This window comes from Tauraco erythrolophus, chromosome 10, assembly GCF_009769465.1.
Source record: "Tauraco erythrolophus isolate bTauEry1 chromosome 10, bTauEry1.pri, whole genome shotgun sequence".
NCBI classification, from domain to species: Eukaryota; Metazoa; Chordata; class Aves; order Musophagiformes; family Musophagidae; genus Tauraco; species Tauraco erythrolophus.
In genome coordinates this window covers 10,520,953-10,544,140 of record NC_141474.1, presented here as the reverse complement: position 1 = coordinate 10,544,140, position 23,188 = coordinate 10,520,953, and the positions used below count along the sequence as shown (strand labels likewise).

At 36.7% G+C, this 23,188-nt stretch overlaps 1 protein-coding gene across 2 annotated transcripts in view; it reads left to right on the top strand.

Moving 5' to 3' along the window:
• Positions 1–23,188, top strand: part of DENND1B (DENN domain containing 1B) — a 158,791-nt gene that overhangs the window by 73,897 nt on the left and 61,706 nt on the right. For both annotated transcript variants that reach the window (XM_086617344.1, XM_086617343.1), the window contains exons 6-10: positions 5,062–5,131; positions 7,022–7,102; positions 9,844–9,903; positions 11,755–11,808; positions 14,900–15,010. In XM_086617344.1, the coding sequence (XP_086473470.1) occupies positions 5,062–5,131; positions 7,022–7,102; positions 9,844–9,903; positions 11,755–11,808; positions 14,900–15,010 (376 nt within the window). The remainder of the gene's footprint in view (positions 1–5,061; positions 5,132–7,021; positions 7,103–9,843; positions 9,904–11,754; positions 11,809–14,899; positions 15,011–23,188) is intronic.

Below are 23,188 nucleotides of genomic sequence, written 5' to 3'. Positions count from 1 at the left end.
CACCTCCTCCCTCTCCACAAACTGTTGAGCTAATGCAGCCCTGTAAGAATGAGGGCTACCACAGTAGGAATATCGTAATATACCTTTTGTGCTCATGTACTATACTGGATCATTTTTTTCTAACTTTACTTTTTATATTTTAATTTAAATAATAATTTTACTGGAGATTTAAAGTGGCACAGGAGAAATTTCAATGTTCATTTTTGAATAATAGAAGGAGACTTAATTCTTCTGGGTATTGTTTCTAAATATCACTGCTACTTGCAGTAGGAATAATGCTTTCTGGGTTTACATGAAATTGTTTTTGAATTACCTGAACGGTTTTAGTACAAAGCGCAAATAATTTGACTGAAACGTGTTTTGTTAAAAATCTTGAAACTGTTGATGGACTCTGAGGTTGACCTTATGTAGCCAGAGGAACGCAAAATGCATCATTAAAATGCTCAGTCTTAGATTTCATTAATTTTATGACTGTAAAATTGTCACCTACGTTTCCAAATGAAATGCTCTAATAAGGAAGACAGGTTTATGTGGTGAGCCTTTGTAGTTCTTCAGTTCAGACCACGCTTGAAGCTTTCTCGCTCTTCCTTTAGGCAAATCCCTTAGAAGCAGAATGTTTCAATTTTACACATTTTGTGTCAATTTTCCAGACAGAAAAGTAGCCCCTAGACATTAGACATTTAGCTACGGAAAGGCAGTTTCCTTAGTTTTATTTGATTACTAGAAGTTAGATTCCTGCTGATAGTTCAGGACTGTTAGTGGTTACCTGACTATTTGACAGAAAACATTTCCTCTCCTTTATTTAACCTTTGACTCACGAATGTAAAAGTTTTATCAGAGCTGTAGTAGAAGCACCGGTGAGGTGGAAGTCTACTTACGGCAACAAGGGTTATGCGTGACTTTGAATAAAAGTCTGAGCTCCTGCCTTGTGGCTCATTTGGATTAAAAGAAAATGCTAAGTAAGTTTTTAATTAACCATGAAATATCTGGGGCTCTTACTTTCGTGACAGGCAGCGGCTGTACTCTTAAATAAAGACCACTGTATTCTCAGCCGGAGAATATATATCTGTGAAAACAATATTGCATATGTTTCGGTGTTTTCTTTACTATGGGAGAAATGTTTTGTGGCAACTTTAGAGAAGTTGTTGTATGTTGGTGGAGATTGTTGTATGTTTGTTTCTAAAACAGTTATTGATTATAACATAAATGCAAAGACGATGTTTACAAGTAAAGAAAAATAAAACAAGAAACCAATAGTAGTTTCATAGTTTAAGAACCTGAATTATTTTTATTTGAAGTTTAGGCTTCTAAATACATTAAAATTGAAAGTTAAAGCCCTGGGTTTTTTCTGTTTTATCAACTGTGAAGGGGCTTCATTGATAACCTTTTGACGTTTTGGTGAGACAGCTAATTAATTATGAAATGCACTGCTCATAAATAATTTTATGAATACAAGTATGATGGTAAGGTCTTTCTAGTAATGGACTTTAATTTTTATTTTATCTGTTGTTAAGGTACATATTAGTACAACAGTTTTGAGTTAGGAGTAATATATTACAGGTCTCCTCTGTTAAATTCAGCCAAACTATTTATTGCAGACAGTGCATTTCTGTACTGGCTTGAAAAAAAATTGTTACCCAACCTGACAGATGTCAATGGACATTTGTGTGCTGGATGACTTTTCTGTACATCTGTGCTAAAGAAAGATTGATTTTTGCAAGATTTGCTAACAGGACAAGCTAAGAAGATTCTTTAACCTGTAATGCTTCTGTTTTTTAGCTATCAAACACACAAGTGTCATGTACGGTGCTTTATCTGATACCATGTACTGGATAAAGATGTAAAGCCTATATCGTGAGAATGTTCATCTATGAATAAATCTCTTTACTAGAATAGTCCAAATAAATTAGTAGGATTATTAATACACGTGCTTGCAAAATCAGCCAAAAATGTTGCTTGACAGTCTTGAGGATGTTACAAAATAAAAAGAGCTTATACTTGCTCTTTGAATTGAGAATCTAAAATACCACCTGATAGCTGTCATTATTATGAGCAAACACAACCTGTGTTTACGTTTACTTTGGAATGCAGAGATGCATTGTATATGCACACACACAAATGCACTCTATTGTTTATGAGAACGACAAATGTAACAATTCTTTATTCTACTGAATTAATATTAATTAGCAATACATAAAAGAAAACTATGAAGGGAACTTTTTTGCTTTGTAATAGATTTTTGTAATATTTCGTTGCGATAAGAACAGTATAATTAAAAATATCGACAAAAGCGCGGTTTAATTGCAACAGTTTTTGAAGAACTGACGATTATGTGGAAAAGAAACAGGTCTTGATGGCCTTTGGTTTCATGCTATATAATGTAATGGAGTACTTGTTTTGATTTCCCTGATTTTTCATGTTTAAGAGGCATGTTGAAATTATATTAACCTCGTGTCTGTGGTTATAAGGCAATTCTTCTTCCAGTCTTTCAGCTCAGAAAGGAAACTGGCATTTTTAAACTATGTTCAAGTAGTCTATTTTTACAATGTGTTTTTTTTGTGGTTTTGTTACATGAAGACATGGAAGTGTATCATCAACCTGATTTTGCTAAGGGAAGAAATTCTTGTATGAGTACTCTGGTCAGCATGCCTTGCAGTATGAAAGAAAAATCTCCCTTGGCTTTCTGCTAGGGTTCATTAACTTCAAATAACGAATTTGACCTTTTTATGCATATACTTAAAAATAGCATTTAATTTTTCTTTTCACAGTAAGAGGGGAGTTGAGATCATAGATACAAGAAAGAAATATGGTTAATATTTTATCAAAGTAGGAGCATTTATTTTTATAGAATGCTGTTCATAAATGTTCATTATGAAAAATGAATGATCAGATAAGATTTAGAGTATTCTACAGTGAAATATGCTGGGATGGTGTGCACTACTAATGCAGAGGTGATAGCAAAAGACGGGAAAGTGTACAGACAATCTCACCCGTTTGTGTGTCCAGTGTTATAAAAATACTTTGTGGTTTATACCTACCTTGTGCCTTGACTTGGACAAAACACTGGAACAGTGTTCCAGTCCCTGCTGTAATTCTAGGCTGGTAAGAGCTCTGACATTTGCAGGAACTCTGGACAATTTTGTTTGCCTATCTATGCTGTGTTTCAGTGACATGTAAAAGCAGGTTAACATGATTTCAGAAGATAATAGAACAGGAGCCCTAGGTGGAAGAAAACTCAAAGATCAGAGGTGTTTTAGGTGCTGTTATGATGGGTGTTTTACAAAGGCGTGCAGCGTGAGTGGCCTTACATAGGTGCAATGAAGTAAATTTGATGATTGTACAAGAATATATTGAAAAACAAATGCTATAATGTCACACCTTAACTACTGGCAGCAATACTAAGCATTAAAAATGTCTGTGAGCATTAAGAATTTGATACAGTTTTGATTAATAGCCAGTACAGTGTATGGTAAAGTGTGATAAAGACATGAATACAGTGGCTCTAAAAGAATTCATTGCCTCTGTGTCTCTTTGGCTTGGCAAGAGTAAATTCATGATGATTTTCTGAGAGCTTTTTAAAGAACCAACAGTTAAGCATTATAAGGATAGCAAAGTAAGATTGCTAGAACATGCATAACTATCACTTGGTTCAGATTTCTGCTGTTCTCTTTCTTTGCCCTAAGACTCAGGCTCTGTTTCTAAAGCTGCGTGCTGAGAACAGAGGTGTTACGAAGAAAACATAGCCCTTCACTGGACTGACTGGATAAAAGTAGATTTGGCTTCTCTACTAGCCAGGGTTTTGCCTAACAGATTTCCTTTTCCTATCGGGAAAACATTCAGGTTCTGCATACTGGGCTTCTTCAGTTGCAGTTAGCATGTTTCCTGAAATGTATAAATTTGAAATATTAAGCTCTGTCTACGGCACACACTAGAGCTTTTAAGAAATGCATTGAAAGTATATCTGTGGATTTACACTGCTTTGAATAACAAGATGTGTAGTGTTGTTACATATGGGTATGAAATGAAGTAAAAACATTCAGGAGCTATTTTGTCCACAGCTCCCCTTCTAATCTCAACTGATATTTACCGTGCTATTCATTTCAGCAATATTCTTTGTGATAAAATTCTAACAGACATGAGAAAGTGTGTAACTTGTAAATCAGGAGTAATTTATACTGGTACTGTTTAGTTTACCAGACTTACTACAACTGTATCATACGCTTAAATAGTGATTATGGAAAGTTCTGTAGCATGCAGTCACTGATGATGTCATCGTTAAAGGTAACTATTCTATAAACAGATGACAAAAAAATGGAACTGATGCCACTGTGTTTGAGTTTCTTTTCTCATGCAGTTCAATTATGTCTTATTTACCTTGGGTTCTGTTTAACTCCCCAAGAGCATTGCATGCATATGGGCTGCAGACTTGTGTTAAAAGTCTATTAAGTATTCAGGTATTAGTGTGCTGTGTATTTATAATATTGGTGAATGCTCTCTTATTTTTATAAGTTAATTCTATCTATAGAAATGACTTTATAGAGACTCTAATATTCTTACATATAATGCGACATGTATGCTATTGCATAGCATTGCACCACTTGTCAAATATGGGGTACCTGCTCTGCCCAGGCAAAATTGTTTTTCATTCTTCAGGGAAACAGCAGTTCTGGCAGTCCACTCAGGTACAACAGAACCAAGAAATTCAAAGCTGCGAATAGCATAACTACTGAAGGCTGTAACAATTAGTGATAATGGGAATGTAATTTGGCAATGTTTAAAATGACTTTCTGGTGCCTTTAAAATATAAGGAAGTGAAAACATTATGAGCAAATCTGTGCTTAATGGAACTTCAAGCAAGTTTCCAGCGTAAAGAGATGTAGCTTTGCTACTATCTATCAGTGGTGTCATTAAATTTGTGGGGAAAAATTTTATATGCGTTTTATTTATGTGTAGAAATATTAGAAAAATGTGCAAGTCAGGTTAATTGTAGTAGAATTTTATAAGCACTGGAAAAGATATATTAATATTTTATTAAAATACTTCTTCCCTCTCCTGTTTTAGTTACCTACCATGGTTTGAGGTATACTACAAGCTCCTAAATACCCTGGCAGATTATTTGGCTAAAGAACAGGTAATTTTAGATATTCTGTTTCTTTGTGTAAAATATTGTCCTTGAAATAGTAGTCACCATTTGAAGTGCTGTGAAGTGATTCTGTACTATTTCATAAAAAGCTTAAAATTGTAGTAGAATTTAGAAGCAAGTTTTTACATTCATCATATAGAATTCAAAGAACATACAGCTGCCGCTGTCACTTGAATCCCGCATTGCTCTTAAAACTGCTGAGAATATACCTTTATAAAGTGTCAGTCTTAGCATAAACAAGTCCTGCGTGAAGTGTGAGCAAAGTGTCACATCACTGGAGATCTGTATGACGTATTGATTGTAAACTGTAGATCTCTGGAACTATCTGATTATCAGCTACAAACACTTTTTTTCAAAACTGCATAAAATATGATGTACTGTTTCACCCTTCATATTAACTAAAAACTACCTCTCGTAATTCTGTCATCTCAACTAGCAAGACAAAATTACTTGCAGCATTTGGTGAAGAATCATGATAGTTTAGTTTGCATATTCATGAGCAATTAGACATATTCCAACATTACGCAGGAAAGGAAATACTGGCATCTGTCTTTACTGAGAACATTAAAGCTATACCTTTCTGCTTTAACTGTATTAGTGTACTAGATTGTAATTAAAAAAAAAAAGCGCATCAATAGTCAGCCATATGCTGTAGACTGGAAAAGCTGACATTTCAAGAGTATATGAACTATAGAATAAGCGATTATTGTGCATTTTAGTAAATGAACTATAGAAAACGATGATACTTTATATAAAAAGAAAATTCAGTGGGAAAGTTGGGTGTTAGCTGTGTTTGAATAGTGTGGAATACATTTAAGTCGTAAGTGGTATAATGAGACTTTGGTTTTGGCTCTGATTCAACTGTAATAGTAAAAACTGTTGTTAGGGTTGTATTTGAGAGAAGGAGTAGAGATTGTCTTTTCCTTTGTTTCTTGATCACTGGTTCTGACATTGCAGCTGTTGCTGCAACCAGTTTAAGTTGCCATTTGATAAGCTTGTTGCCCTATATGCTGAGGAAACTGTTTTGATGGATCAGAAAGTTTTAGCAGTGTACAGAAGTATTTTATTATATTGCTTAGTGCCACTCGTGTTGCTGAGGAGGCTGTTAGCAGACACTGCTCCCTCCCTGGCCCAGGCGCTGTTTGTCTGATCAGGAGCTAGACTCAAAATCTTGTTCACTGCTGTGAGAGCCAGTAACATCTTCGCTCTTGCAGGGAGAGGCAGAAGCTTCCTTCAAACTCAAACAGTATGTTTAAAAGCTGGCCCTGGCTTGTTGCTGATATTCTTGGTTTTATTTGGAGCAGAAAAAGAATTTAATCTCTGTGAACAAAACCTCTAAACCAAACAAAACCTCCATCATGTCTTTCCCAAGTAAATTTATCATTTAGAGATCAAGGCGGGGAATCCTAGTTAAACCTGGTAACTGCACGTACTTTTTAGTAAACCTTATTAAGTGTTTTGTGTGCTCTGATGAATCATTTTTAAAGTGTACGATATAGCTATGTAGCTGCATATTTAGTAAAGCTTCGAATAGACAAATGCCATGGCTAACAGCTTTAGGAAGATGACGTTCAAAATGTGCAGACCAGCTAGACGTGTTAACACTATTTTTAGTTGCAAATAATGTGATTCATTTAAGGAGTATATGGGGAAGTACATAAGAGATTGACTGAACTTGCATATACCATCATTTTCTGAGATACAAAGTTGACCTAAATTTTGTACTTAATATTTAAATACATCACTGCAAATTGCAATTGTCTTTCTCATTACATATATGCATGTATCTTTGTCAATATATAGTTTTATGTGTAGTAAATGGTAATTAGTCAGTTTTTATACAGTAATTAACTATCTTTCAAAAAATATTCCCTATAGGAAGATGACTCAAATGATTTGTTAAAATCATTGTATAGCCATCCTGTGCCAAAGGCGAATGCTTTAGTCAGTTTAAGCGTGGTAAGTATTCTGTTTAACTCCTACTCCTATTATTGACTAAGTAGGTAAGGTTGAAGCAAAAAACCCCCACCCCTTTGTAAAGAGTAAACTTATGTTGCTTCCCATCATTAACTGACTTAAGCGACCTTTTTTTTTTTCTTTTCTCTGTGCAGAATAGAGTTTGTCTCTGTCTCATGTTGTTCTCTTAAAGTCATAAAGAAGCAGAAATTCAAATTTTGCTCTGTGTATGAGAAAGTAAACTGCAGTGGGATCTGGCAGTTCTAGAACTACTTTTTTGTGCTTCCAGCTGTTTCATGTAGATAATTTTCGTTTCTCCTGCTGTGAATTGGGAGACACTAACTCTGTTTTATTGCCTCTTATGTCTGAGTAGGTAGACTTGCAGGATTGGAGAAAAGTCTGTGTAAGCTGGCTTCTTTCCCATCTTCCCTACCCTCCTTCCAAGTTTTGCTTGATCATGCAAAAATGCTGTAGGAGAGATGGTAGGAAAAGTATCCTGCATTATGTGAAACTTTCAGCACATCTAGGTGAAAGAACGTGTCCATGCCTTTCTTGCTTTTGTGCACTGACTCTTCATGATGTGGGACTGGACATGGGTAGTATGGCAAGATGGGATTGCCGCAGAAAACATGAAAACGTGAGCCTGTCACACGTTCCTGAAGGTTTTAACAGAAATAGCGTATGGATGCATGTTTAAATATATTTGTAGAGCCCACATGAAACATAAAGCCAATACAGAGCCTCTGCTGTCTTCGAGACATTGTTCTTGTTCTCAGCATCCGTACAAGTACTGCACGTATAAGCAACTGGGTGCAAGTTCCTTCCCTGTTCCTTGATTGAACTATCACAGTTTGCAGGACACAGAAAGAAGTGATTTTGTAAAGTCTTCCCTTGTGCACATACTGAAAGATCATTAGATTATTTATCTTGACCTTATTTGTGTCATTTCCTGTTACTTTTAACTCATTTATTTTAGAATTTAGCCCAATACTTCAAGTAAGCACAGACTCTAGAAGAGCATCTGGCCCTGTTATAAAGACGTATGAAATGGAGAGTCTACCACTTTTGTTCCAATAGTTATTCACCCTTGCTGCTTAACATAATGCTACCTTTGTTTTACTTTAATTTGTCATATTTCAGATTCTTTGTTATACATTTTTTCACTAAGCTATAGAGGCCTAATATTTTCCCCCTTTGAACAGTGCTGCCCCATTGTGCTTGGAAGTCCTTCCAGTCTTGTGTGTTGTTTTTTCACCAGAACAACGTACTGGGTTTTGAGGCTGCAGTTGGAATTGTTTCTGTTGCTGTTTTTTTCTTTCTGTTGTCAGTGTAACATTTTCAAGTTATTTTTCAGTTCTTAGTACCTTTGCCAAGAATATTTCTGTATATCAAATAATATTTTGCTATCATTATTGCAGTATTATAACCAATTCTAATTTGGCAGCCCTAAAACACTTGATAAAGTCCTTTAAAAATCCTACTGTGTTTCAGAGGGACAGAGATATTTTAAAGGTATTTTTTCCTTGCACTTTTTACAAAATGTTACTGCCTATTGCTGTCAGCGTTGCAGTTCATCTCGCATAGATCTTGCCTACCCCAAATGTTGTGATGAACCTGGAATTGAATGTTGTGGTGAATACAGCTGGCAATAGTGGGATGACAAATCACTCGCAATCAAGTTGATGCTCGCTGGTTTTATTTCAATATTATCTGACTTTAGAATTTATTTTTTTTCCTCAGTTGTTTCTTCTTCCCAGTAGCTTGTTAAATCAGAGAGTTTTGGAGTATTTTTATCTGAATGCAGGCCTCTTGCAAATGCTTTGCTGCAGGTACAGTTGAGCAACTACTGTGGGTTCAGATGGGGCAGAGCAGAAAGAAATAGGTTAGCCTCAATCAGAGCGCTTGTGGGATCTACAGGCATCTCTGTTTTTGTAAGGCTCAGTACTGCAGGGAGCAGGGAAATGTTTATGGCCAATTTCAACTCTTAACTTTGTGTGCCTAGTCTTTTGTATTGATGTTCCTTTCTTGCTCCTTGTATATTGTAAATAAGCTGGACTGAAACCATCAGTAGTAATACACTTAAAAAGAAGTTACAGTCTGAAAAATAATTGTAGAAATGACATCATGAGGTGGCTTTTCATTGTGTCAGGATGAGTCTCGTTCAAAATCCATGATGCACAATTAAAAAGATCCCTCCCACCGTTTACTCAGGTATGCAGGGTAAAGCTGATAGATGTTGAAGTGAGGTTTAAATGGCAGACCACAAAGGTATTTAGGATAGCATGTATATAATCATGCATAAATTACACTCAGTATCTGGATACATGGTGTTTCCCAGTAATCCTTGGTCAGGAGAACACCAAAATGCCTTAGTCCAGTTAGGGACCAAGTTCTGTTCTCGTCTTCTCGTTTAGTGGTCCCAGTAATGAATACTCTGCAACTGAAATTTGAGGAGTGATCATTCGTTCTATGAAACCTCAGCTTAAATATAATTTGGATCACTTTTATTTTACTCATGGTGGGCTAACAAAAGTGATTTTTCTTTTTTTTTTTCTTATTTTTATTTTGTTGGAAAAGCTAGCTAAGTTAAGTCTGAATTCAAATAGGGAAGGAATACAAAGAATGAAACATATTTTCAGCCAATATTTTAAACATGGAATATTACAAGCATTAGAGTCAGCTTTAGCCTTTTTGTTGGAAAACTAAAAAGTCAATTGTTCAATCTTTCTCTCGTCTTGCATAAGAACCAAGAGATGATTTTTACAAGTGAGCAAGTTTTGAAAAAACAGCCTTGTCTTGTATCGGTGAGTTTAAAAGGCACTGACTATCTAAAGCCTACTGTAATTAAAGAAATAATTACTTGCTGTAGGATATCTCTTTTGTTTTCAGGCTTATTTATACCTGTCCTTTGGGAAATTCTGCTGCTGTCTTTAGCCTTAAAGAGCAGTCTAATATTAATGTACCTATTCTGTTTAAATCAGTCTAACTTCAGAGCTATATGTGTGTGTGCGCGTCATAATCCTTTCGTAAAAACCGCAACCTAAATCAAACCCTTAAATTAATGAAGAAAACTTGCATTTTCTAGTGCCCCTTTTTAGAGAAAACTTTATACAGGACAGCAACTATTAATTTAGTATCTCTTCCAAGGTTGTACATCTTCCTAAGGGAGTTCACAAAGATGTGCAAGGACTCCATACCACATTATTTTTGCTGCTTTATGACTCTTAATGACTGCAGTAATGGGTCTTTGCTTCTCAGAGTTCTGATTTCCTTTTCTGTTTAATGAGTGAAATATTATTACTTTGTTAATTATAAATAATTACTTCGCAAAGTTAACTTTGTTACTCGGAAATCTTTTGATAAATATTCTGTGACCTTATTACATATAGGAAATAATTTTCTGTTCACGTTGTACTTCTGAAGAATGTAGACCTTCTGTTAATCTGAATATTTTCCCATTCTTGACTAGAGAAAAAAAATCTTACCTTTTTTCCCTCTGTTGATGCAAAACAATAACCTGAGATATTTATTGTGCAAGTGCTGTGATGTTTATGGGATGAGGTTTATGGGATACCTTTTTAAAGTGAGTTTTCCTTTCTTAAATTTTTAACTGTTGCCAAATGACCTAATTTGTGGGGAAAATTTTCTATTAAATGTTTCAAGCTGGTTTAATAAGTCTCCTACACAGAGTTAATAGTATTAACATTATTTTTTTTTTCTTGAACACAAGACACATTTAAGATCTTATAGACTTCCTTTATGATTTGGTATACCTTTTTCAAGTTTGACTTGAAAACAAACTGTGTCTTTGTGTTGTTAATTATCATTTTAAAATGCACTGTAAAAACAAAGAAAGCCTACGAAAAATGTAAAAATTCCCTTAAAAACCAATAAAAGCTTAAAAAGTCAATAATTATCCCATTTACTTAGTATGCACTTGAGGTTTTTTGTCCTTCAAGATTTAGACTAATATGCAAAACTGCCTTAAAATTACTGAGCTAAATCCATGTCTGATTACTAAAAGCACTGGATTAATGGGAATAATTTAAATTACATCTGGTTTTAGTTTAATCCATTTTGTATTTATGTCCTAGATGGCCTTAAACTAAGATACATAAAATTGCTAATGTATTTCTTAAATGATTGCAGAATCTCAAGCTGTCAGACCTTGCATTTCTGTTAGCGCGTTTTTGTTTCAAAGATGTTTGGAAAGAGAAGAGAATGTATATCAAGTAATAATATTTCTATTCTAATTAATTTTCTCATGCAAATGATTTTTCCTTTTCCTTTCTAAATTTACATTTTGTCCTTTAACATTTTTGTTTTGGTTGCAATTTTTAAATTGATACTTAAGTTAATCAGTGCTACTCTCAGGCTCGTGACAACATTTAAAGCTGGCTTAATTTCAGTGTTATTTCAAAACTGCAGCCCAGCGTTTTGTTCTCTTGGTTTGTGTGCTGTGCTGAACCAGAGCTTGTCATTTTGTGTCGTGATCTGCTTAATTCTTTGTCTAGTATGGGTAAGAATGCTATTGGAAAAATGGCTATTTACATAAACAAAGATGGGGTTGGAAATCCTAAGTGCTGGGTTTTTTAAAAAAAGAATTTTTGGTTTCTGTGTGCATAAATTATTAATTATTTTTCCCCATTGATTAGCACTCGTATTTCATTACTCCTGATATAACTGGATTGCCAACAATCCCTGAAAGCGTAAGTATGCAATTTCTTTTTTAAATATTTAGGAGAAGTATCAGCCTTGTTCTGCGGGTAGTGCTGAACTCTGCTTTTATCAATAGGAGATATTTTTTTTCCAAGCCTGTTTTTAGAATATGATTGATGTCTATTATTACAACCTTCAGCTAGTAGTTACTGTTGCATTTATCATTAACTCGTTTTAAAGCATTAACAGGGCATTTTTGACTGCTGCTATATCCACCCTTTGTTCATAATTACTTGGCTTGTTTGCATTTATGAGGATTATTTATGTAAACTATATTCCACTTCTGCACCTCGTGTTACTTGCCCTTTAAACACTGCATAGCTAAGCTGCAAATTCAGCTATCGAGTTATGTGGTTACGTTTTGTGTAAGAAGGCATTGTTTCAGGCTTCATGAAAACATGCCGTGCCTATTTACATTTGGATGGTAACCATGCACCAGGAATGGTGGTTATTATTATTATTTTTCTTTTTATGAAGTACATTCTGTAGATGCTAAATCCTTGATGGTGTGGTGGGTAGATTGCAAATGTGAAATCTCAGATCACGTTCTCTATGATGTGTTCAGCTGGATTATGTCTAATAAAAAAGCTTCAAAACTTTCTGCTTTCCACTCTTGCATTTCAATCTGGAATTGAATATGGATGTATAGATGTGCACTCTTTACACTTTCAAATAACAACTTCCTTCTATAAGTTAAGCTGTTGGGGGTTCGCCACAGTATGCAATCGCGCAGGACGGCAGAACTCGTTCTTGGCAGATGTTGTGGTGTTGGCGCAGAAAGAAGCGTGCTCATGGCTGCTGCGGTGGCGTGTTGGCAGGATGCGGTGGGCAAGGCGTCACGGTCGCCCCCTCCCGCCTCCTCTCCGTGGCTGAGAGGGAAGGTGGTGCCCCGCGGCGTCCTGGGCGGACAGCGGCTCCTGGGCCGTGGGGTGGGACAGGCGAGGGAAGGAAACGGAGCCGGGGAAAGCTTGGCTGGTGAGGAGTGGTAGGGTGCTCGCAGTGGAGAGCGGACCTGCAGTTACGTCTGTGGTGGTGGAGAGGAGTCTGTGCCAGGGACCCGGGGGGAATAGCACAGCCCTTGGTGCAAACCAGAAAACTATGGAAAGTGACTGGACAGAGGAGCAAAAGAGAGGACCTGTGTTGCAAGGACTCTTTGGGCAGGACAGGGCTTAGTTTTTAAATGTTTAATTCCATCCGTTCCACCCTATGGGTTGTATTCCTCTATTTTAAAGAACTGACTTGTTCTAGCTTGTTATTTGTGGTTCTGCTAGAAGGTAGCTTTGGAGGTTAGAAGGTGTGTTGTCTTCCACTTGAAGAAAACGTGAGGAAGCTTCGCTCTGGGCCTCTGGCTGTGGAGGATCATGTGATGGTGCTGCTGTGGATTTATTTTGCTGATTCTGTGGGAGAAAGGAAAAGTAATTTCCAAGGTGCCTTTTCTATATATATTTTTTACTCCATTTATATAAGTCTCAGCCTTCCAGTATGAATGGGAATAGTATGGTACAAGTGGAGGGCTAGGCCATGTAGGGAGTGAAGAAATGAGGTAATTATAGTAAATTAGCAATAAAATGAATTTTCCTTATTCTTTGTTGTCAGCTTCACACGTTTCAGGGGCAGTGACTTTTCAGATGTAACGCAGAAATAACTGTGAGTGTGTCCCAAAGATACATCGGTCTGTACAAGACAGCGAACTCTCTTTACCACAGATTTTGCAACACAGAATCAGCATACCGTTATCAGGGGTGGCGCGAGAGGCTGGCTGAGGCAAACTGGGCTCCGATTATGCTGCATCAGCCTCTGACGACCAGTTAAAAGTAGCACTCGAAAGACCAGGGTTTCTTTCTAAATGGAGTGTTTGTAGCCGAGAATAACTTTATGCTCTGAAAAAGAGGTCAATCTTCTGATCATCATCTGGGCTTTAACTAAAGTTAGCTCTTCATGTAGTAGCGCCCATGAGGCACCCCGCTCCGAAGCCTCCACCACTTGTTTTGCCCTCGTGTTTTTTTTCTGGGGTGCCTTACCTTGCTGCAAGGTGTTGGCCACATCCAGAATAGACTCACAGCTCCACTCTTCAGCTTCTGTCCTTGGGTTGGGAGGTATGGTTGATAGACCTCCTACCCTAACCTTCAGTAATACGTTTTTCCTGAGAAGAGATGAGTAAGAGTTCTGGTTGCAGATATGATAATGGATACGTGCAATTAAATGTTTTGTATACTGTGGGGTGTATTTGTATATTTTCATACAAATTCTCTCTACATTTACAAAAATTTGTTGTTTTCCTAGGCATTTCTTGGTGGTAGGTGTTTCAGCTTATTCAGAACTTGTATGTCTCTGGCATTGTGCCATGCAGAAATACTGTTAAGTTCAGCTGGAACACAGAGATCCTTCCCACCTTTCTCTCTTTCCACCACTTTTGTATTGTCTGAACTATAAGTAGGAGGTGCTGGTCACTTTGCTTTTTATTAAACCCCACAGTGGGGATGACAGTGGGGTTCTTACTAGGGGCGAAAAGGGTGGCTGCAGGAAGGACCCAGTTCCACCTACCAGTGCTGCTGGCCATTCGATGTCCTGGCACATACAGCTCAAGCAAAAGCTTGGTGTTTTTTTGACAAGCTGTTTTGCTGTACTTGAAGTAGAATAAAATGTGTTGACTTGGGGAGAGCCTGGCAAAATAGCACAATTTTATTATTGTAGCTGTGACAGAACAGTTATTGCAGTGGTGGAAGATCCGTTCCTGGGTTGGAAGTAATAGTTAACTTAATAGCATATGGTGCTATTGATATAATACTGAATTCCATATTTTGTCAAATTAAAACAAAAAAAAGGCAAATCTTAATTCAGAAGCATAATTAAATGAGAAAAATATAAATTACACCAAAGTTAGTTTTCCATTCGCTTGAAAACCCAATCAATTATTCTTAAAGCATAAAAATTTTAGTGCAAAAAGGGTTTATTTCAGTTTTGGGTCGTTTTTTTTTCCCCATCTACTAATTGGACAAAATTTTTTTGTAAGTAATATATACAATGTTCCACTTAGCTACTACTGTTGCTATATTGTTAACTTCTTATTTATTTAAACAGAGAAACCTCACTGAATATTTTGTTGCTGTGGATGTGAACAACATGCTGCAACTTTATGCCAGTATGTTGCATGAGAGACGAATCATTATTACCTCTAGCAAACTAAGCACTGTAAGTACTTCACACATCTCCTTTTAAGTAGAATGTATTGAACATTTCACAAAATGACCTGCAGACCTTTGTGGTTTTAGATATGTTCCATGTGTACTTATAAGACAATATCTACGTACTTTTCTGATATATGGTTTTAGTCTGGCTCTTGAAGTACAAAAGTCTGATTTATTTAAGACCTACTCAGATACATTAAGTCAGGTTAATTATTTTTCTTATCAGGAGATGAGAGTTCTTTAACTCTCCTGAGTTCATTTCTGTGCCTTCTAACCTAAAAAGAATTCTTAAGGGCTATTATAAGATCTTTATTATTCACTTGTGGCTTATTCCATTGGAGCTACTTGAAAGAAATCAAGGGTCTGTAATAATAGCTGCTATCCTAACCTGGTAATAGGTAGATTCATCTTTGTTAGAGTGGTTTGGGAGTGCATACTGTAATAGCTCTGATTTGGAGCAGCTCTTCAGACTGATAATAACGTACAACTCAAAATAGCATTTTTATTATTAAAGGTTTTAGGCTACTGTCCACATTATTTTTTTTCCCCCTTATGCCTGCTTAGACTGCTTAATGAAAGAATGTTGATTATTCATTTTGAAAGCATACCTAAATATTCAGATATTATTTTTACTCTTTGTGGAATCTTAGGAGTCTTTAAAATATCCTATATTTTGAAAATATTCCAAAGATTAATTTTGGATTGGTACAGGACTGTCACTTTATAACCAATTTTCATCATAGAGTATGCTGATTATTCAGAATCTTTAGCCTATTAAGCATGGTCATTGAAAATATCTTTGTTTGTTTGTTTGCCAACAGTACTGCATTGAAACATTTTGTTTATTATGCTTTTTATGGTGGAAAATCAACTTTCTGTTCCTGAACACTGCTATATATATTACTGAATAAATGAACAGTTATTTTCAACACATAGGTACAAGGTTGGATATAGTACTAAAAAATTAATATTTTCAAAGACTTGCAGGTGGTGCTTTCCAATACATATGTGTGCATGAAAGGAGTGGGAATTTTGGGATTATAAATAGTAGATAAAACCTTTTTAAATTCTTTTTGAGTCAAAAGTAAATTGGAGATAGAGGAGATTCATAAAAGGCTGACAGGTGGTAGCAGCGATTATATAACTGCCTTACTTTTTTCTTAAAACACCACAGTGTTGGGTCCCTGAACCTGTGGTCACCATTGCAGTTAGGGGAATGAACAGGACAGCAGTTTACCAGGGGGTTGCAGAATATGGAGCTAAATAAGTCCATGGTGATTGGAGAGTAAACGAAACATGGGCCGTATGAACAACTGGAAACCAGAAATATAAACAGTGAATGAATATAAGCAGTCTTCAAATTACTAGTCTATGATATATCTTTTAACCACTGAAGATTTTACATTATCTTAGGAAATGTCCAGATTCTCTTACACTTTTTTCTTCCCCCCCTGGAAATGGCTAGGGGAAGAACTGAGCATTATAGCACAGAGCATTACAACACAGTAATGAGACCACCCAAATGGGCAAAAAGAATTTGAAGGGAAAGCCTTTTCAAAGAACTTGGCTTAGTAGAAGTTTGCATGATATAGCAAAACCATGGAATCAAATTTATTTTTTTTCCAGTTTGCCACTCTGGAACCCAGCTTGCTATAATAAAAAGAAAAAAAAAAAGAGAGACAAAAAAATACACCATAAAAAAACTCAGCTCCAATGATGCCCCAGTCAAACCTCTTTTACTGCTCTAGTAGAGGAGATAAGAGTTGCCATAGCAGCTCTGTGCCTGTGGAAGATTCATTTTGCAGGTGGGCACGTGTCCGTCTGCTTAACACGATTTAGAATTGTACTCTCAGCGTACATTTGGATCCTCTTCAGACTTGTTTTTGTTAGGCTCAGCTCAGCTGATTTTTGTTGCTGTGGTATGACAAGAGAAGAGGAGGTATCAGAATCACACTGCACTGATCTAGACCACCTTATTTCTATGTTTAGATTCCCAGCTCTTTGGGATTCATTACAGAACAAAAGATATTATATGCTGGTTGTGAGAGACTTGTAACTTTGTTCAAAATTCAGCTGTTTATTTCAAACATTTTCATGAAGTTATAGTTGTCTTGATGCTGTTGTCACTTGAAAATGATTTATATTACTTTCCTGGACAAGGATAGGTAGCAATAGTAGGCATTTGTAGTGGCATTTGGACGTCCTGTGAATATAAATAGTAGATTACAGGTCAAGTCGAAAAAGAGCGAGCACATCAATTTCACCTTCTTCTAGTTATTTTTTCAGTCTACTAGCATTACTTAAGTCATAGCTAAATGAAATTACTAGCCATGTCATGTAGGATCCACTTTTGATATAGGGCTGGGTTCATTTGCACTTGCACTAGTGAGTTCTGATAAATCAGAAGAATAGAACTGGCTTATCAGGAACTTCAGCAGAACTGCTACCTGCTAAACTTTCATAAACGGAACAGGACTGATGCGAGGCTTGCTTCTCTAGAGAGCGATATAGTTTAGAAAGCAAATTAAACACTTCTCAGTATCTCCTGTAAGAATTTAATTGAATTGCCGAGAATGTTTAATGTGTTCTTGGCATAAGATATTTCTTCTTTAAAATGTTGGATTGGTTAATATAATGCAAGTAAGCAAGTGGAGTGTATTTGAACGTTAGCACGTGCTAGCTTTGTGCTGTTTTACTGCTGCATACAAACCACAGAAGACTGATACTTTGTGTTGCAAAGGTCATGTTTTAATATTCCTAAATTACAGCTTGATACTTGAAAAGATTATTTGTTCAAAAATAGTGCTATCAAGTGCAACATTCTGTTAAGGGAGTTGTGCCTTATCTTTGGGGTTAACTGAATATCAAGTGTTTATGTCAGTTCGTGAAGACTGGGTTGTGATGTCACCTTCGAGTTATCAGCTCTGTTTCGGTTCACTATCTCAGGGCAGTGACTGATAACAAAAGGCATAATTCAAGGCCTTGCTCACTTTCTCTTCACCCTTCTTGTGGGGGGTGAGGAATGGAAAACTACACTTACCTAAGTACAGGAATTCTTTGTCTAGCATTTCTGTCCTGTAAATTTCATGCTTTCGTTATACTGAAGTAAAGGATCAATCCTGTTATGGGAAAAGGGGAAAAAATTATGCTATATTTAAAAAGAAGGTTTACTTCGGAGGAAGAAAGAGAAAGAGAAGAGAAGCTTGCCTATTTTAAGCTGTTCAGTAGCATTTTTTTAACTTAAAAAAATAAAAGAAAATGATAAGTACAATTTTATCCTGAGGGTGTGTTTCAATTGTCAGCTTCTATCTTATTTCAGCCAAGCAGGCTTTGTTTTATATGAATCTTCTGATTTTTGCAAATGTTATGTATTCTTTGCATCTTTCCTGATGCAAAATTGATTTTCCATGGTTTTAACCCCTTTAAAAACCTTCTTTGGTGGAGATTCTTGTCTACTTGCCCTAGCAATTACTATCAAGGCATAAGTGGAAACTTCCCACTGCTCCTTTCTGTCATAGCTTCTGGGTCATTATTTGCCCTAACTGTTGATTCTTTTATTAGCTTGACTTTCCAGCCACTTTAATAATGTGATTATCACCAACCTCACAGCTTGCTTCAGGCTTAGTATTAGAGTGAGATGGATTCAGCTAGCCTGAGGATTACGCTCTGTAAGATCTGTTTGTAGCAAAAATTACCATTTCTGGCTTTTGAAGAGTAAACTATGAAAGAAAAACAAATTATATGGTTTTGGATTAAATGAAAAGATGAATGAAACAAAGGAATCGATCTATTCACAGAGGTGACTGCGAGTTGTTTCACTTTAGCTGTAAAAGGAAGACCTTTCCTAAATGTCATGCTGTATGTTCTTGCACAGCACCGTTTTCTCACACGTCACTGCATCTGCATGTATTCTTATTAGTTGCATGAAGCTGTACACATTTCAGTACAAATAATATTTTAATTCAGCCTTTCTATAAATTATTAAAGCACTGGGGATGGCTTTTCCAGGAAGGCTGAACTACAGCACTGATTTTATGCATGCTGGAGGCAGGCCCTAGATGTTTTCGGCCCCAAGTGCACCTGCTGTGGTAGTCTACCAGAACATCATACCACACTCTCATGTATTCAAAGCAAAGGAATAAATCATGATTTTACAACAGTGCATCAGTTGACTTATTGCTGTTTTGTGACCGGAGGTAGGAAGGATTGCTGTTTAAAGCCATGTCATCGGTTCTCAAGTCACTCAAGCATGAAAGCTTGTCATATGCCTCTGTAATTGTAGCTCACCAGTCTTTCCCTAACTAGTCAGCTGGGGCTGTGCGTTTTGTCTCAAACACCCGGCTGGCCAGTGTCTGACAGGAGCTTTCTCATCATCCTGTCAGTAATATGTTAACTAGAGTGTATCTTCTGCGGCCTGCACTGGCAGGTGGAAAGGATGCTTCACTTTAAAGCAAATGTCTAAACGTTAACTCCGTTTTGACCAGTATTTGTTTCAAGTAATGCAAGTCTGATGTGTCTGAGAGCGCAGTGGTTACAAAGTTCTACTTTGCGCTGGCTGTAGGTTTCTTTGGTGGTCCCTATAAAAACAAACGTATCCATCAATAAAAGATTTATTTATTTATTTATTTATTTATTTTTGTGAAGAAGCACTGAATATAAATTTACACACAAACATACATTTGTGGAATCATGTTTACTGTTGCTTATATGCAAAGAGAGCTTCCAGCAGTTGCCCTCAGTTGCCATAGTGTGTTGGACTGAGCAGTGGCTTCATGTTCCTTGCTTCGTTAGTCTTCAGGTATGGTTACACTATCTGTGGTCACTCAGGCACTGGGAAGACACAGATGCTCCTTGGAGAATGTAATACCAGCTGCTAGAGAAAGCACAACGCTCTTTACTCTAAACACATTGTCTTTGTGAATCGCTTCACTCCTCCTGCTTGAAACCCTAAGTCCGAGATTCTTGAGTTTATTCCAAAATCTGTATGTCTCAAGGCAGTAATATTGTCAACTGAATCACAAAGCGGCTGTGGTGGTTGTCTCTTTCTCTTACTTCACTTAAATCTCTCTGTGGTTTACGTGTTGGAGATTGGTGGATATGGTTAAAAAACTACCAAGCAGTGCTTTGTGACTAGACCAGATCAGTGGGATGTGGTTTTGGAACACAGCACACATTAGTGTGGAGCCTGGAAAGACAGGAAGCTCTTCTTCTGTATTTTCATGTTTCTGAGTTCAAAGCTGGCTTCTTGTGGAGCTACTTCTCTGGTGCAAACTAAGGATTCAATACAGTGGCTCTATACAGGCCTTCCATTTTGGAGAAAATAGTGGCATTGGGAGCTGTCGCGCAGTTTCATGATGTCCTCACAGTTCATTATGCTGGGCTGATCCTCTCATTTCCAGTTAAACCAACTATAGCATCAAATTTATTTTAGTTGTGTGCTGTAGTGCACCCACAATTTTATCTAAAAATGTATTTATGAAGTGTATGGCAGATCCATTGTAAATAATACTGTTCCAGTAATTAAAAAAATTATAGATCTGAAATGAAATTCGTATCTCAGATTCCTGTGACGTAGTACATAGTGGGTGGAAGTGTGCTATGGCTAAATTGAGTTCTCGGGAAACAAGAAATGGATGGGAATTTATCTTTAACTTGCAAGGCAGAACAGATATTCTGCTGATACTCACTGAGCTCCCAGTAGCATAATTAGAATTTATTTTGGAATATTAGGTCAATTAGACCATTTAATCTGGGAGTACATGAGGAGCGGTGTTTGATAATTTTTTTTTTATAGTTCAGATGTAAGCAGTCTAAGATAAACTGGGCAGAGGTGTGTGTTGTGAGTGCAGTTGAGGTCCTGTGGGAACACCTGTAGGGAGTGTACTTCTAGCAATGAAACTGTGGGATGTCAATATAGAATCAAAATGTGGTTAGGGTACACAGCCAGACCTGGAAAGCTCTCCCACTCTTGAAGCTTAGAATAGTTTTACCATTGCCACAGCACAATATTAGGAGAAATAATTCTGAAAGAATTTGTGAAAAGAAATTGAAATGTGTGGTCAGCAAATGATTATAATTGTTTTATAAGGGGTGGGGAGGGAACAATAAAAAGTTGCAGATTGGTATTACCTGCCATCTATGTAAAACATGAAGAAACTGGGTAACTGGGTTTTATTAAAAAAAAAAACACACAACCCAACCCCTCCCCGCCCCCCCCCCGCAAACAAACCAAAAACCCCACTGTGAAAGAAAAGCATGTAGACAGAAAGACAGATCTACAAATTAATTTCAAAATTAAGTTTTTCACTTATTAACACTTTTAGAAAAAAGAACAAATCCAAGTTACAATAACCTGGGGCAAAAGTTGTTTCTTTTTCCAATTCATAGAATCTTTGGCAATTCAGTAAAAATTGACAGAACAAAATGCTGTGTAGAGGCAGTGCAGGCACTGCTGTGGACATACACAATTTAAGAGAAGCCTTTAAATGCTGCGTCCTTTGTGGTTGGGCTGCATGAGAACTGAAAGAGTCCATATTCTGTTGACCAGAACTGTCTCACCCCCTAAAAAACATACCACTGAAGTCGTTGGTGGTCATGTGAAGATGAATTACTGGTGTGTGAGCATAGTACTGGCTCTCTGTTCTGGTGTGCCATTTTGGCAAGATTTCTTCTTTTTCACGGTCACTGCTGCTTTATTGTTCTTTTTTTCCAAAATTCGCCAATGACGAGATGAATTATAACATAGTGGTTATCTCTACTCTTGCTCGCAGTAAATAAGTTGTCTGTCAGATATTCACAAGGAAGCTGTTCCCTGCTGCTTCTTAATTAGTGTATGGCAGAAGAACATACCATGGAGTTACTCGGGGGGGGGGGGGGATGGGGGGGGAATGTTAATAAAAATTATTTTTCTGGAAACTCTCCGTTCAGAAGCAAGAAGCATTTGCAGAACTCCCTTGTTTTGTGGCAGGGTAGCTCTTCCTTCATGGAGACATGCCATAAAATAAGGGAGGGAGGGAAGCAGGAGTCAGAAGATGGTCAGGAAAAGGGACGAAAAGAGGTATATGTTTGTGTTCTGTGTTTTTTGAGAGAGGAAGAGATAAAGGAGTTAAGAAATAAGTGAATATCAAGAATAAAAAAATTATCAAGAATGTACAGAGATGAAATGAAGAAATATGAGGAAAACTGAAATATTTGAATGAATGAGATAACGAAGCATAATTAGTTTATTGTAGGATAAACGATTATCAGAAGAGAGCTGTTAGTTAACCTAATGTGTAGCATGTTAGGAATAAAAGGTGATGACTGACTTCCAGAAGTTTCATTTTCAACCTATGAAAAATGCTAAAAACCTTTTTAGGATAAAGAAAGTGAGTAACGCAATTAAATTACATGGCTTTTTCTATGCTACCTACACCTACTTTGTTATATAGATACGTCTGATTAAAAGTGCATGTAGGTCCTTAGTATAGGCACAGTATGCCAGTGGTATTGCTTGTTGAGTGCTCACCTGTCTAGTACCACTTCAATTTTATTTTCTGCTCAGCTTCCATTATTGGGAAACATGTCACTCCTGGAGCCATAGTCAAGGAACAAATGGTGTCTGCAGTCTTTTCATTTCCCTTCCAAACTATTGCACAAGAATGATGCCATAATGTTGCTTTGTGAATCAAGAATTGCAAGAAAAGAATGAAATTGATTGTATATGAAGTGCTGTCAAATTCATGAATAACACTCTCCTCTTCCTTTTCCTTCCCCCAGAAATAAGGATAAAAAGAAGTGAATAATACTAAAAAAACCCCAACAACCAAACTCCAGGAGACAATAAGTCTTTTTTTATATTAGTGTTTTCTTTTCCACGTTTAATTTTCACAATGCAAAAAGTTAAAATTTTCATCTGTGGACTGGAAATATATTTCCCTTCCCCTCTCTTCCTTCTGTGAGAGAGGAGAGCTGAGGATCTCATCTTGCCAACAGGAGGAAAATGCATTATGGCTCCTTTAAGGTCCTCCCTCTTTTTCTTCTTAAAGATTATGGGGATGGCAGATGAGAAACTATTAGCCAGGAGCTAAATTAAAGAAATGCATGAGAAGTGGCTTTGAATATCATAGCTTTGGCGGTATATTCTGTTCCCTTTTTTTTTTTGCTAAATTTATTTTCATCAGTGACTTCTGACTTCTCACCA